Raw genomic sequence first — 17,757 nt, 5'->3', positions numbered from 1 at the left:
ATGTCTTGCAAATGCAAAATAAGTTATTATCATGCCCCATGCACTGTGAACACAAGAGCAGAAAAAAAAAGAAATTAAAAAAGGGCTGATGAAAACACAGCTAACCTAAGTTTACTGTACCTACTCTACCTCTCTAGTCCTCGAAGGTTAACACAAATACATCTGTAGGTTGCACAATTTTTCCCCTGCCTAAATGCAAGTATTCATAGCAATTATTTTCATAAGTTTCAGCCACAATTTTAGTTACTAAAGCAATTATAAAATCTTAAATACTTAAATATTTTATATTTCCTAGTTAAGCAGCAAAAATTACAAAATTTCAGAGTATACTTGAACAGCCTACCTTTCCCAGTAGTCATGTTTGTCAGTGATCTCGGTACAAATAAAAACAGTGCTCTGAAAGCTGTATCTACTCACAGCAACTTAAGCATCAGCAAACTCTCCACCCACACGACTTCTTCAGTCTGATCCAGCACCCATGACAACTGCCATCCCATTCCAAAATAAAAGCCTAGACTATATATAACCATGATGTTTTTAAAGGCGGGTAGAGGGCTTGGGTGGGAGGTGAACCTTCTCCATCTGACTCTACTCATGTAAGACTGCCTTCTTTAAAACTGGTATAAAAAAATTTTTTTTGCCAACTATCTGATTTCCCCCCCTGAAAACAGAGGACAACATTACTAACATAAACCTTAAATAAGAACAATGTCAAAAGCAATCTTATTTCCACATAGAAGATAAAGCAATCTGCTAGTTGCAGCTTAAGCGGTTATCAGAAACAGTCACTTCCAGGCTATTTTAGGTGATCTTAGCATAGCACAGCAAGCACACTTGTCAGCTTCATAATAGATTATCCCTGTACCTGTGACTACGAAAACACTTTCCTAAGACTCTGAGCCAGAATCCCAAACCTTGGCACAGTCCAACAAACAAGCATAGCAGGGATTGGGAACCCATCATTAGCATTGTTTTTAAAGACTATGCAAAATAATAAATGCTTGGCTTCTTAATAAAGAAAAGTCAGTCTATTCATTTTTAAATCTATGCTTTGTCCAGGCTACACTGGGCAATGATTCAGACATTACCTTACCATTCATCAACGGTCTATTTGTTTTCAGACTTGCAACAAATATCATTTGTTGATACTTGTGCAACAAGTATCATTTCCAACAACTTAGAAATGATATCTATCTAACATTTTTCAAATTATAAAATTTTTAGCAAAAAGACATAAAACAGGATGCATTTGGCAGCAAAATGATAATCCAGATACATTCATGTACAAGGGTCAATAACTTTATGATTATCTCTTATCTAGTTTATAGTTTTGTTGGTAAATAGTCTTTTTTGTTAGCTACAAATTATGAGATTTTCACAAATTTACCAGCATGAGATTTTAATTTTTCCTCATACACGTTAGTTTTGCTTACAAAACTCAAACTTATGAGCATATTTAACCAAATTAATATATGTGGGCCTTGTTTCAATCAAATCCAATTAAAAATCATTAAGCAACTGTAGGACACTTAGTAGTCTATAAGTACTGGCTCTTTCATGCTAAAAATCCAATTCTCCCATGAACTTAAGCATATCTGTATGATTTTTTTTCTTTAAAAAAGCTTACACAGAAAATAATTTGCTTTCAAAACCCATGAAGAAAAATCTAATTTTTGCACCATGGAGTTTTCTAATTATATGAAGATGGAAAAAAGAGGAGAACCAAGATGGCAGCGTAGGTAGACACACTGCGCCTCCTCCACAACCAGAACTGACAGAAAATTGAACGGCAAGGAAGTCCGACACCAAGGAAATAAAAAATAAACATTCATCCAGACCGGTAGGAAGGGTGGAGACAGGCAGCCAGGGTGGAGGGGACTCGCGTTGCCGTGGTAGGACCGAGAATGGCGGAGTGTGGGACAAACGGGGCAGGCAGTCTGACCATTAGCAGACCCTGTGGCCCCACAGTCGCGCACAGATAAATCGGACAAATGGCGGGGAGCAAAGCAGACCGAGCAACCCAGGGCTCCAGTGCAGGGAAATAAAGCCTCAAACCTCTGATTGAAAATGCCCGTGGGGGTTGGGGGGGCAGTAGGAGAGACTCCCAGCCTCACAGGAGAGGTCGTTGGAGAGACCCACAGGGGCCTAGGGTGTGCACAAGCCCACCCACTCGGGAGCCAGCACCAGAGGGGCCCAGTTTGATTGTGGGTAGCGGAGAGAGTGACTGAAGTCCAGTGGAGAGTGGAGTGGGTGCCATTGCTCCCTCTCAGCCCCTCCCCCACGTACAGCGTCACAGCACAGCGACCAGCGTTACCCTGACCTGGGAACACCTAAGGCTCCGCCCCTTTAAGTAACACACGCGCCAAGACCCCCCCCAAAAAAATAAAGCCCAAATGACAGAACACTTCAAAGCTCCAGAAAAAATACAACTAAGCGAGGAAGAGAAAGCCAACCTTTTGGATGCACAGTTCAAAACACTGGTAATCAAGACGCTCACAGAATTGGTTGAATTTGGTCGAAAACTAGATGAAAAAATGAAGCCTATGCCAAGAGAAACAAAGGAAAATGTACAGGTGTACAATAGTGATGAGAAGGAAACTGGGACTCAAATCAATGGTGTGGACCAGAAGGAAGAAAGAAACATCCAACCAGAAAAGAATGAAGAAACAAGAATTTGGAAAAATGAGGAAAGGCTTAGGAACCTCCAGGACATCTTGAAACGTTCCAACATCCAAATTACAGGAGTGCCAGAAGTAGAAGAGGAAGAACAAAAAATTGAAAACTTATTGGAACAAATAATGAAAGAGAACTTCCCCAGTTTGGCAAAGGAAATAGACTTCCAGGAAGTCCAGGAAGCTCAGAGAGTCCCAAAGAAGCTGGACCCAAGGAGGAACACACCAAGGCACATCATAATTACATTACCCAAGATTAGACAGAAGGAGAGAATCTTAGAAGCAGCAAGAGAAAAAGACACAGTTACCTACAAAGGACTTCCCATAAGACTGTCAGCTGATTTCTCCAAAGAGACCTTACAGGCAAGAAGGGGCTGGCAAGAAGTATTCAAGGTCATGAAAGGCAAGGACCTACATCCAAGATTGCTCTATCCAGCAAAGCTATCATTTAGAATGGAAGGGAAGATAAAGTGCTTCTCAGATAAGGGCAAGTTAAAGAAGTTCATCATCACCAAGCCCTCATTATATGAAATATTAAAGGGACTTACCTAAGAAAAAGAAGATCAAAAATAGGAACAGTAAAAATGACAGCAAACTCACAGTTATTAACGACCACACCTAAAACAAAAACAAGAGCAAACTAGGCAAACAACTAGAACAGGAACAGAACCACAGAGATGGAGATCACATGGAGGGTTGTCAATAGGGGAGTGGGAGGGGGAGGGGGGGAAAGGTACAGAGAATAAATAGCATAGATGATAGGTGGAAAATAGACAGGGGGAGGGTAAGAATAGTGTAGGAAATGTAGAAGCCAAAGAACTTATAAGTATGACCCATGGACATGAACTATAGGGGGGGAATGTGGGAGGGAGGGGGTGGGCAGGATGGAGTGGAGTGAGGGGGGGGGAATGGGACAACTGTAATAGCATAGTCAATAAATATATTTAAAAAAATTAAAATAATTAAAGGGAAAAAAATAATGACTAATAGACAGAAGAGTATACTAAGACCAAAAAAAAAAAAGAAAAAGAAACATCTATAAAACAACATAGTTTTAACTCCCATATTCTTTTTTTAAAAATATTTTATTTATTTATTTTTAGAGAGGGGGAAAGGGAAGAAGAAAGAAGGGGAGAGAAACATCAATCAGTTGCCTCTTGCACACCCCCAACTGGGGACCTGGCCTGCAACCCAGCCATGTGCCCTGACTGGGAATGGAACCAGGGACCTTTTGGTTCACAGGCAGGCACTCAATCCACTGAGCCACACTAGCCAGGGCTAACTCCCATATTTTCTTGCCACTAAAAGCCAAAAGTCCTTTGGGTAATCTAGCAACATAAAAGAGCCATACAAATATGTAGTATCCTACTACAGACAGGACTAACTGCTATTCAGCTGTTCTTTAATTGATTTAGTCACAATTCTTACACTTAAAAAAAATTAAGACCCTAGGTTTTATGTAAATATAATCAATTACACCTCTTAGAAAGTAATCTTGAATATGTCAAGAAATACAACCTAGGATGAAACCTATTCCTTCCCTAGGAGTATTGCTATTACCTTAATAGTTTCTTTCAAGTTACCTCAAATCCAGAGCTTTTATTTCTTACTCAAGACCATTATTGTTCAGAAGTAACAAAAGAAAAAACAATTAGACTTCATAAAAATTAAAAACTTTAAGCACCAGGAAAGCAAAAAGACAACCCACAGAATGGGAAAATATATTTGCAAATCATATACCTGTTAAGAGTCGTGTATCCAGAATATGAAGAGAACTCTTAGAGCTAACCAACAAAAAGACAAACAAATTTAAAAATGGGCAAGGAACTCAAAGATATTTCCTAAAAGAAAGAGCTACACACGGCCAACAAGCATGTGAAGTACGCTCAACACGACCATCCACTAGGGAAACGCAAATCAAAGCCAAAATGAGATGCCATTTCATACTGACTAAGATGATGTATTTTTTTCAAAGGAATAATGTTTCTGATTTTGTTTTGTTTTTTGTTGAAGAGGATATGTAGAATTTAGAAAGCTCACATACTGCTGATGGGAACATAAAATGGGGAAGCCACTGTGGACAACAGTTTCTCAGCAAGTCAAACACAGAATGACCCTATGATCCAGCAATTCTACTCTCAGGTGTATATACTCAAAAGAAATGAAAACAGGTGTTCAAACATAAACTTGTACAAGTGTTCAAAGCAGCGCTATCCACAATACCCAAAAGGTAGAAACAATCCAAATGGTTATCAATGGATGAATGGATTAACAAAATGTGATATATACCCATAGAATAAAATACCATAAAAAGGAAAGAAATACTGATACATACTACCATTATGTTAAGTCAAAGAGACTATACACAAAAACCCATATATTGTATAACTCCACTTATATAAAATATCCAAAATAGGCCAATCCATAGAGGCAGAATGTAGGCTGTCAGGGACGGGGAAGAGAAGGAAATAGGGAGTGCTAGTGAGCATAGGTTTTCCTGGAGGTGATGACACTATTCTGGAGTTAGAGAGTGGTGATAATCACACAATTCTCTGAATACACAAAAAGTCACTGGGTTTTGTACTACATAAAAATACATTTTTGGTATGAATTCTATCTCAATGTTTATAATCTGGTGATGATTTTTAAAAAAACCAACACCCACTTGTGACTAAAAACTCAGATAAACAGGAATAGATGAGAACTGCCCCATCTTGCTGAAGAACATCTACAAAAAAGCCTACACTTAGCATTAGGCTTAGTTGTGAAAGACCTACAACTGGGAACAAAGCAAGGATATCCACTCTCACCACTCCTATTTTACATAGTAGTAGAAGTTCTAGCCAGTACAGTAAGTCAAGAAAAAGAAATAAAAAGTATACAGATCTAGAAAACATAAACTGGTCCTTTTTACCAATGATACAACTGTCTATGCAGAAAATCTTAAGGAATCTGCAAAAACTCCCAGAACTAGTAAGAAAGCCCATAAAGGTTGTAAACTAAGCCATCTACAGAGCAAAACGGGCAAAGCAAAGAAAGGATGGGTTGAGAAAAAGTAGAGCGGTCAATGGTCTGAAGTCTGAAAGAGTTCAAAAAATGGTTGTTGAGGGAATCGTTGGGCAAAAACCCAAAAATTGGAAAGAGGGAGATGGGATTTACCCATGGCTACTGTGGTTTCTCTCTATTATCTAAACATTCAAAGAAGAAATAAGGCTGTTCTTTTAGTTTTTGACAGCTATTAAGTATCTTATGGGTCTCTCAACATTACTGTAAACAGACTAAATTTATTTGGGTTAGGAATTCCGAAATCTTTAAACATATGCCTTTAGGTTATTCTATTTTGGCTTTAATAATTAAAATACTATGTAATTACATACATAATAATACATATATGCAGAGTGGGGCAAAAGTAGGTTTACATTTGTGAGTACACAAAACAGTGTTTATTGTTGTATTTATTAATTTTGTATTATTTTCCATATGAACAACTGTAAATCTACTTTTGCTCATCTTGTGTAATAAAACGTAAAATTATAGGCCTCCAGTTTTAAGTTAAAGCTTCTTCCATCTGCTATTTTTAACATAGATGACTAGAAGAACTGCTTTCTTTCTCTAACCTATCCCTATATATACCACTTATTCATACATACATACAGACAGACAGACACACACACACGCACAGAAATATATCACACAAAAATAAGGAAAGTCGGGGCTAAGATTTACACCTGGATGTTTAGGAAAAAATGTTGCTGTGATACACCCAATGCCACAGGATTTTGGCAGTCTTGATGGTTAAATCACATGAGTGATGTTCATTAAAGCTATTCTTATCCTCCCACCTGTGCTCACAGGCAAGGCCTCCAACATGAATGTGGTCCTTCTCCCCAGTGCCAGCATTGTAAGGAGATAAAGTCTCATAGTTATAATATAGGCTATGAAGCACAAACTCACTTTTCCGCCACCACTACTATATCCTTGCCCAGTGCTTTCTATCTTGGTGCCAACAAGTTTTGAACTGGAAAACCATACAAACTACACAAATATATACATGTACACAATTAAAAGCATGTACCTAGCAACTAGCTGGGTAGCCCTGCCCCTGCACACCATCAAGCTCACTCATCACTGGAGCATGACTCCAAGGCCATAGTTCTGATCCCAGCAATACCAATGGTACATTTTTTAGAGTACACATAAAAGTAAATATAAAAGTAGGGGATAATGTGCAGAAACTATGCCATAGATAAAATCATATACAAATTACATAATTATAGGAAAATGAATTAATGGGAATATGAAAAAATGAAACCTTATTTATTGGTAATCACTGAATTATAATAAATATTCTTTTAATAAACATATTAAAAAGAAATAAAGGGAATCAATGAAAAAAGTTTTAGAACACTTCAAAGATGTCATAAGAAACATGCCATCTAAAGACAAAGTCTTTACTGATAGTGGCAGACACACAGCAGAGTTTAGTCAAAAGACCTATATCCGGCTCTGGCTTTGCCCTTCCTCACCTGCATGTCACTCTGGGGGAAATCACTCAAACTTTTTTATAAGCTCAAGACTGAAAATTTGAAAGCTGTGCAATGATTTAAGCTCCCCAGCAATTCTGAAGTAGGTATAATGCAGTTCTTGTTAGCATATGTCTTTCTGATGACTTTATTTATACAGTAATTCACTCCTGTCTTTTCTTCCCCTCTGGGAATCACAATAACAACCCACTTGTCCTCAAATAATATCACAAACTACAGTAAAAGGAATACAAATGCTGGAAAAAATAGGTCAGAATTCAAATTTCAGTTATTATTTTTTCAATAATATTTATCACACACCTACCATATGCCAGGGACTTTCTGAAGCAGCAAGGATAAAGAAAGTAATAAAACAAAGTCCTTGTCCTCATGAATAAAATATGTAAATAAAATATTTACAAAAAAATACTTCAAAGTGATAGGCACTAAGAAGGTAAACCAAGCAGGATGAGGGCACGGCACTGCCTTAGGAATCTGGGGGTGTTATTCCAGATGACCTTGTAATGAAGTGACACTACAGCTGCAATCTGGATGGAACGAGCAAGACAGCCACGATGACACAGGGGAAACAATGTTTCAAGCAGAAGGAACCAGAAGCACAGAGGCCCTGAAACAGGACAGGTTTAGAATGTTCAAAATTAGCAAGGAGGCCAATGGGAAGGGGGCCAAGATAATTTTAGGGAAGAACAATACAAGATGTAATCAGAATGGTGATCAGCATCAGATCATGCAGAGTCTGGTGGGCCACGGTGAGCCACTGAATTGTTGGCTCTGTGTGACGGGAAACCTCTGGGAGATTTTGAATACGGAATTAATGTCACTTAAGTTACATTCCAAAAGGCTTACTCTGATTGCCATGTGGAAATGACTGTTGGTGTTGGGAGAGAGTAAATGCAAGGATATTGGATAGGAGGCTACCGAGAGAGCACAAGTAAAATACAGTAACAGCTTTCAGTAAGAGAACAGTAGCAGTTCCAGTGAGAATCACTGGGATTCTAGATGTATTTTTACAAGTAAAGCCCACAGGAGTAGCCGATGGACTCAAGGCCGGTTGTGAAAAAATGTCAATGACAACTCAACAGCTTCTGGCCTCGAAAAGTGGGAAAATGGAGGTTAAGTCTTAAGATATAAAAACCCCTATCAAGACATCAAATTCAGCTGTTCAGAAATAGCGTAAGCATAACTGACATTAAATTAAAAAAGCAAAATAGAACACCTGCCTCTTCTACTCACCATTTGCAGATTGTATCATGTTTCCAGATTTTTGAACTTCATCAAATTTTGTAAAAATCACATTCAATCTGTATGGGGGAAAAAAAATATATATATATATATATATGTATAAACTATTAACCATTACCGAAAAAAATCTTTGACACAAACCTACCTAATAGCAAAAACAGTATATTAATAATAGTATCAATAGCCAACAACAATTGGGCACTTACTATAGGTCAAGCACTGACCTATGGGATCTAACGGAAAGATCCTGTTTAACCCTTATAACAGCCTCATAAGGGATTAATATCATCCCTACTTTACAGATAAAGAAATCAAGACCCCCTCAGCTTACATAAGGTGACACAGGGTGTAGACGCCAGACCTGAGAGTAAGAATCCAGAGCCCATGCTTTCAGACATTATATTAAATTTATTGCTCTATACAAAACATATATACATTACGAAAGGCATATATTTCTCCTTTTTCTGAAGCACAGACTGCCAATGATTTAAGATAAAGACTTTCAAAATGCTCTAATATAACAATACAAAGTCTTTTCTTTTCTCTGACTTAAAGCTTAATTTAAAAATGCTATAAATAATTTCTCTAGAAATAAACATTGTGACTGGATAATCTTCAGCTTAAAAAAATTAACATGACATTAACTTTCTATTAAAGCATCATTTTCACCTTGATATTTAAACTGAAGCAAAACTCAATATTCCATCCTAGTGACCCAAAAATGAGAGAAAAATGGGGGGTGGAGGAGAGAAAGGTGGTCAAGAAAAGAGGCTTTCTCAAGCAAAACACAGACACATTTGAGTAAGTATAAAAGTTAAGATTCCAAGATAATATAATTCTGCATTCGAACCTATGCCACCTATTTAAGGGAGCAAACTAGAAATTTTAGCAGTTTCTTACAAACCATCCTTCGGGGTAGAGATGGAAACAATATTCTTTTAGTATTCTGTACACATCAAGCACTGTGTCATGCAGGAGAGTTACACCACTGTGTGAAAGAGCTGGTGCCTAATAATCCTGTCCCTTGCCCTCACTATGGAAAACTAGATATTTCACTCATTCTGGTCTCAGTTCATTCACTGAACCTAGCAAAGCTAGCTAGCTAGATGTGGAATGTATATAGTTCTTACTCTCTTGAGCTTCTACTTCACTTCTACTTCATTCTATTCTACTTAGAATTCTAAGTAACAGGGTAGCTAAAAATACACATCAGCAAATAGAGGTAAAATGAAAGGGATGAACTAGCCTGACAGACTTCTCCCTGTTCCCATTCCACAATAGATATCAATAATATTTTCGACCCATTTTTCCATCTAAGTCCAGCTGCAGTCTCAGAATCCTTCTCAAAGCTGCTCCAGGCAGCCATTACCAATTAATCAAAGTTGGCATTACATAGAAAATCTCTTTGTCATCTCAGGACCAGATATAATTATCACTCACTTTCAAATAGAGTGGTTACTAAAGATCTGAAAAGAGGCTTTAGACTCAATCTTATGATGTTTCTGTCACCTTCCCTTTAATAAGTAGCAAAGGTCTCCAACAGCTTAGTAAGCCCATCAATAATATCACTAGATAGGTTGCCAGGGCATGCCCTGGCCAAGTTACCACTTTATTGCGTCACAACTACACCCTCTGGCGTGAGCCTGCCTGCAAATCTGCACATTAGGAACAAGGTATACTTCTTGTCTGGTTGTTCTTGAAATTCCTGGGAGGGGACAATTATCTCTTCCATTCCTGGGAGACTATTCACCATTATCAATGTCAACTGTGGAACAATCTGTAGAATTGGTAATGTCTGCTCACTGTGGCCACATTACCCACAACTGGCAGGCCCCAACAGCTAGGTATGAGAATGCTAAGAAGATCACTGCTATTGGTACCTGCACCTTAATTCAGAATCCCTCGGGCAGGCATGCCTTTTCCTCTACTTTCACATTCCTCTTTCACCAGCTGCCTCAATCTCTGTGCAATAATGCCTATACAACGGCTCTTATCCAAGTTACTACCTCAAGAGGTCAGTAACCTGACAGTCTAATATCAACCAAGCATTCCTTAGAAGTAGTTTCTGCCTGCTAGTTCTGAGTACAGCACTAGAAAATGCCCCTACTGGGACCTATCAATTCACACAAGTCTAAAAGGATGACTTTCATATGTTCAAAGACATTAAATACATGACTAATAATTACCGTCTGAAGCCACCAATTTTCTTTCAGTTTTAATTTTAAATCTTTAAACCTCACACTTAAAATCAATTTCTTTACTAGTTGACTAATAACAACATTTCCCCAGGTTTTTCTGATTTTTATATTCAACTCTTCAATTCAGTTGTCATTTATTTTACTGTAAGATTTAGATCTAATTATTCCTTCCTAGAGCATTTTATAATATAAATTTAAAATAATTTCCTAGAAACAAACACTAGTTATCTCACAGTCAACAAACCTCAACCATATACTCAGACCTTCTCTTTGGCTTTTTAGTCCAATACTCTTTTTTTTTAAGATTTTATTTATTTTTAGAGAGAGGAAAGGAGAGAGAAAGAGAAAGGGAGAAACATCAATGTGTGGTTGCCTCTGGAGCACCCCCTACTGAGGACCTGGCCCACAACCCAGGCATGTGCCCCGTCTGGGAATCAAACCTGCAACTCTCTGGTTTATAGAGCCACTGAGTCCACTGAGCCACACCAGCCAGGGCTCCAATACTCTTTACATTGAGCAGACACACATACACCCAACTTAGAGGAAAGAAGAGTTTTCCTCTCTTTAAAAACTTTTTATGAAAAGTTTTAAAAATATGTCACCACTACTTCCAAAGAGAGAAAATACTGCAAATCAAAAAATCAAAGAGAGGAGCATCCCTTCAAAAATGGCAGAATAAGGAACTCAGAACATCTGCTCCTCCAAAGATACAAAACACTGGCAAAATCACATTTTTCAAGACTCTGGAAATTACAAAGGCTTACAACGATCCAAGCAGTATTCTTCAAGAAAAACAGCTGAATCTAAGTTTTCTATTGCTTTCCTGTGCCCTATTTCCATCTCCAACTCACCAGCTGAAAACCAACAGTCTCCCAATGACAGTTGTCTGAAAACCAGTAGCCTCACAGCCCCTGGAAAGAGCTGAACAACTTTGCAGCTCAGTAAAAATCCCCATTCCCAAAGACCTATTATTGTTTGATCTGTCTGGTATATCCTGAAACCAAACTCCACCTCCATTCACAAAATTTGTCTTTGTTTGAACTGATTCAGAGCATGCTCGGTGCAAGACCCTTTACTGTGAAGCCATGATCAAAAAGAATCAGGGACAACTATTAACACAGCAGCTGCCTGTGATGGCAATAACAGCTGGAGCAAAGAAACTGACCAAAACTGGAAAATAAGATGTTCACAAGACTCTGAAAAGTTCTGACATATTCCTGGGAAACTAGAAGGCGACATATATGTGCAAGGCAGGTACATACCCAGGAAAGACCCAAGAAGGCACTGTCTCACCTCTGGCTAACAAGGAGACAGTAAAGGAGAAGGTAGAGATGCACAGACTGCCTGCCAGAAAAATGAAAGCATGCCCCAATATACACCGAAAAAATCCTTACATTAATGGTCAACTGATTTTCAACAAAGGTGCTACAAAATTCTATGAAGATCAAAAGCACAATATGATTGCCTATTATCAAAACAAAACAACAAAAAAATAACAATTGTTGGCAAGGATGTACACTGATGGCAGGAATGCAAAATGGTGCAGCAGCTATGAAAAACAGTATGGTGGTTACTCAAAAAATTAAACACAGAATTACCATATGATCCAGCAATTCCATTTCTGGGTATATACCTTAAAGAACTGAAAGCAGGAACTAGAACAGATTTGTACACCCATTTTCATAGCAGTATTATTCACAATAGCCAACAGGTGAGAGCAACCCAACTGTATTATCAACAGAAGAATGGACAAACAAAACCTGATACATCTACTTATTGCTGAATGAAATACAATGGAATTTCATTCAGCAATAAAAAAAGAATGACTTGTGCTACAATATGATTGAACCTTGAAAACATGGTAAGTGAAAGAAGGCAGTGAACAAAAAACTACATTTTGTGTGACTTTTATTTGCATGAATGTACCAAAAAAAGAAAATCCATAGAATTAAGTAGACTAGTGGTTGCCAGGGCCTAGAGGCAAGGAAGGAATGGATATGGGATTTCTTTAGTGAGGTGATGAGAATGTTCTAAAACTAGACAGTAGTAATGGCTATACAACTTCATGAACATACTAAAAAACACTGAACTGTTCAATAGATATATGTTAATTATGAAAATTACAGTATATGAAATATTTAATGAGAAAGCTCTTAAAAATAAAGAAAACAATGCTATAAAAATGGAATATACATACAGTAAACAAAAAATACTTAGACATTTAAAAAAAAGAAAAAAATTTAAATCAAACACCCAATAGAATAGTTGGAAGATAAATTTGAGAAAATCTCACAGAAGACAGAGCAAAATTGTGAAGCTATAAATGGGAGAGAAAAATCAGAAAGCTAGTTTAAGTGGTCATAATATAACTATTTACATTTACAAATATAAATATATTTTTAAAAAAACTTGCCCAGAGTCAAACAACATGAGGTTCCAAATTCAAAGGCCCTGCGAGTACACAGCACAATGATAATAGTCTCATATAAGACTCATCACCACAAAGTTTCAGACAAACATTGAAGACAAAGAGAATCAAAGTTATCTACATAGGATGAAGAATCAGAGTGACTATGGGCCCTGGCCAGGTGGCTCAGCAGTTAGAGCATCATCCCACTATGCCAAGCTTGCAAGGTTCAATCACAGTCAGGGCACATACAAGAATCAATAAGTGCATAAATAAGTGGAACAGCGAGCAGATCATTCTCATTCTCTCTCTCTCTCTGCCTCCCTAAAAATCAATTTTAAAAAATCTCAAAAAAAAAGAATGCCTTTGGACTTTTCCATAGAAATACTGAAAGCTGGAAAACAGGGGAATTCATTAGTTTTAACATTCTGGATGAAAATGACTTCCAACCTAGACTTTTAATCCCTGACCAAACTATCAATGTCAAGATAGAAAAAAGATACTCTCAGACTCAAAAAAGTCTCCTTTACCTCTTTTCTGAGAAAGCTTTTGTAGGATTGTGATATGCATAACTAAAATGAGAGAGAAAACCACAGGAAAAAAGACGTGATCCCCCCAGAACAACAGGCACACCCACCGAGAAAGGAAACATGAAGCCCCAGGATGGTGATAAAGAGAAATGCTACGGTTATGAGTAAGCAGGAGGCACTGAAGGCAGCAAGACTGCAACAGGCTCAAGAAGACTTCCACAGACTGGCCACACAGAGACAATGCTAGTATGTGATAAGATGCAGACAACTGGGCAAATAAAAATGAGATGACTATTAACCCAGGGGGAAAAAAAGAATGTGGAAAAATGGTAAAGTAATCATAGTTCACCAAATAGAAATAGTGAGCTGTGAATGGTAGACGTAATCATAACATAAACTACATATTCTAATCCAAATTAAAACATGACTGTATTTGGTGGACGAGGAGATGGCAGCTGTACATGGGGGAGGTTAGGAAGAAAGCTGAAATTTACCCTCCACCGTGGGAAGTAAAATTCTTATAGTAACAAAACATTAAGAGATAGTACGTGTATAGGATTTAGAGATAGAGCAGTAGATAAAAAAGAATCAATAAAAACAGGTGTTAGCTTCAGAGAGAAAATGGCAGAAGGGGTAAGGAACTGCCCTTTTTCAATATAACTTATAAATCTAAACAACTCTCTCTCAACAAATGACTGGCAATCAACAAAATTTTTAAATTAGTGGAGATATTACAGAGCATATTCCTTACCCAGCTTTTGCCTTGGCCCTCTTTGTAGCACTAAAGCTTAACAAGCAATTAAAAATAAGTTTCCATTTTTCCCTTAACACATATCATCAAGTAATAATGTCTAACGAATATTTATAAATTTTTTAAATAGACTGGAATAGCAAAACAAATATTATGAGAGCCACTCAAAACTGCAGGTTCACCAAGTTAATTTATCAAATAGTTATTACAATGCATCGATGACATGCATAAGCTCCATCTACAAATTAAATGATCTTCAGGTTTAAAGCAGCTGCTGTTTCAAGAGCTTGGTTCCCATATGATGGTACCAGAGAAAAACTTAACACGAGTATTTTTTGCCCATAGCTTCAAAACTATATATACCACACTGAATAAAAATATTTTCTAGAATATACAATGGGAGGACAGTGAATGTCAAAGCGTGCTAAAAGCACAAGTCTATGAAAGTAAGCCACCGGAGTTATAAGAGGTCTACTTACGTTTTAGTTAGCGGCCATATCACATAACTATATGACATTTGTAACAGCTACAAATTACATACTTACTTCCTGAACACATAATGTGCCTGAACTATAAAAATAATGAGGTAAACAATGTAAAATGGCCAAATACTGTATTAACTGAAGTACACAGCTCAACTATGCTAAGATGCTACATGGGTGGAGAGACCCTCTGTCTCCACTGCACTATCTGGCTCAGCATCATTTCAGTCACCAGATGACAAGACTCCAAGAACTTTTTAACACATGGCCTAAAAGCATAATTCCAGCTCCTCCAAAGTGAAGCTGATAAATGTAAAAGTCCCTTTTCCCAAATGGGAAATGAACAAAGAAAACTTCTGTTCAAATGAGATTACTTATTATTTAAGTAATTTAGCTGATGATTAAGGCATTCTTTGTCATCAGTATTTCTTACAGTTAATCATCTTCTCAAATATAGCACTCAATGCACAAACTCATAAGGGTCAACATGTTTATCCTGGACTAAACCCAAGTTTCAGAAAGCATTAAGCAATTTCTACAATATTTTATTAGTCCTATGGAATCTTGCTAAGCTGAAAAATCTGCTATGCACACATTACAAAAAAAAAAAAACTATAACGATGTAACAGAAGTCTAAAATATTCAAGTATTCCCGTCAGCCACTTGGAACCACATATAGCAGGTACTGAATTTCCCCAATGACAGGATTCTTTAAAAGTCTCATTCCATTTGGACACACCCCCAACAAAATAAAGGTGGCAGCCAGAGCCTCTGACCCTCACAACGCTAGACTTTAGGTAACTGTCCTGAAAACTTGAAGTTTCAGCTTCTTCCACTACAGCCAAGTTTTTAAAGAACTACCAGCCTAGGTCTCCAGGCATCGTGTACTCTACAGTGTTACAATAATGGTTGTGAAGCATGTGCGTCCATTTCACAAGGAATACCCTCTCCACTTGGTTCAGAATTTTTTGGAAAGATTCTAGGTAACAGAAGATGGCAGAAACCCCCATTCCTATTCACAGAGGCCCAGCTCTTCTGTAGCTTTTTACACGTTTTAAAAAAATATTTGTTAGTAGAAAGAACACATTAAACACATTATGTGTGTCTGGAAGAGAAGGTTCTAACTCCAGTTCTGGCATTCACTGCCTCTGGGACCTTACCTAAAACACCTTCTGCTACTGAGGATCCCCCACCCCAGGCCACTCCGACATTTAACAATTTGCCAAGACAACTCACAGTACTCACCATATAGTCACACTCACAGCTCTGATTATTACAGGACAATCGTAGTAAGAATACAAAGAAAAACCAAACAAAGGAAAAAGGTGTGTGGGGTGAAGACCAGAGGCACCAGGCACAAGCCTCCTAAAGCCTCCACTGGTGAAGTGACACAGGAGGTGGTTAATTCCTCCAGCAAGGGGTTGTGACAACATAAGAAATGCTGTCCGCTCATTAGAGTCTCAGGGCTTGAGGTTTTTACTGGGGCTAGTTACATTAGACACCCTTTGCCTCCCACTTACCAAAATGTCAGACTCCCGGAAGGAAAGCACTCCCGGTGTTCAGCCTAACACCTACAGTTGGGGCACAGTGAATCACTCTTAATCTCACTTTTTTTTAATCCTCACCCAAGGCCATGCTTTACTGACTTCAGAGAGAGGCAGAGGGAGGGAAAGGGAGAGGGAGAAAAACTGATGATGCGAGAGAGAAACATCAATTGGTTGCCTCTGGTAAGCGCCCCGCCTGGGGACTGAACCCACAACCTAGGCATGTGCCCTGACCAGGAAACGAACCTGCAACCTTCCGGTTTATAGGACAATGCTCCAATCAAGCCACACCAGCTGGGGCTCTTACCTCAGTCTTTAGGAGTAAGGGAAACCCTCCCAAAATTCAAGTTTCCAGCACCAGCCCAGGGCCAATTCTGCAGCAGGCATTTTTAGAAACAGCAGTTTCAGGCCTGCTATGTTGACTTTTTTCTGCACTCAGCTCTCTAGATGCCAATCACCGTGTCATTTCCCCAGACCTATTAGCTCACTACAGCAACCTTCGAACATTACACAGGAATCCCAAGGTGTAAGATGGATGGTGTGTTCATGGCCTAAGGCCACCATGAGCTAAACAGCATAGTGAGGCCATCCTTGGAGCAGGAAAGAATCTCACTGCTTAAGGCCTGTTTTCCCAACAATGATCATGACACCATCAAACAGCCCTCTCCCTCCAGCCCCTGCTCTTCCTGTTCATTTGTGTCCTGCAATTTTGCCCAAGAGGCTGTTTAATAGTTTTGTCTAAGTTTGTCTCTCACCCAAGTGTTCTCACCATCCATTCAAAATCCAGAAGGCTGAGGTTTATAAAACTTAGCCATAAAAACCCTCTTCTCATAGATTACCCTTTGTAAAGCACATGAAAGTAGTTTTATTCCTGTCTCGTTACCTTGTACACAGCACGGGGGCCATGGTGATAGAGACAGTGGGTCAGACACCACTCTGTAAGAAGTAGAGCCCCACTCAGCTGCCCATGGAACCCCTACCTCAGGGCAACGGGCCCACCTCTCTCATCTCATCAAATGAAATATGACTCCTGTATATTTCAATATTCCAGCCCTTATCTAGATGCTCCATGAACTCTTGTGAAACGGGATAAAGAACATTAAAAGGTGAGTCAGAGAACAGGGCTTCAATCTTAGCTCTGACTCTTACTAGCTGTGTGATCTCTCAAGTCACTTTATGTCTCTGGGCCCATGGCCACAGTGGGAGGCTCTGACACACGGCTCTGTGTGTCTACTCCACGTCTAACTTCCCAGGGTTTTCACATTGCCTAAAGGGATGGGGTGGGGCAAAGGATTCAGAATTCATTTGGTGTAAGATTTCTGCATAACAGTTCAAATTATAAATATCCAAGTGTCCATTATTTTTAAAAGTCTGACTAAAACAGAGA

At 38.5% G+C, this 17,757-nt stretch overlaps 1 protein-coding gene across 22 annotated transcripts in view; it reads right to left on the bottom strand.

Moving 5' to 3' along the window:
• CLASP1 (cytoplasmic linker associated protein 1) overlaps nt 1–17,757 on the bottom strand; it is a 259,814-nt gene that overhangs the window by 138,463 nt on the left and 103,594 nt on the right. For all 22 annotated transcript variants that reach the window (XM_053918559.2, XM_045203086.3, XM_045203089.3 and 19 more), the window contains one exon: nt 8,450–8,517. In XM_053918559.2, coding sequence (XP_053774534.1) covers nt 8,450–8,517 — 68 coding nt within the window. The remainder of the gene's footprint in view (nt 1–8,449; nt 8,518–17,757) is intronic.

Source organism: Desmodus rotundus, chromosome 2 (genome assembly GCF_022682495.2).
Source record: "Desmodus rotundus isolate HL8 chromosome 2, HLdesRot8A.1, whole genome shotgun sequence".
NCBI classification, from domain to species: domain Eukaryota; kingdom Metazoa; phylum Chordata; class Mammalia; order Chiroptera; family Phyllostomidae; genus Desmodus; species Desmodus rotundus.
This window is presented reverse-complemented; position numbering and strand designations above follow the sequence as displayed.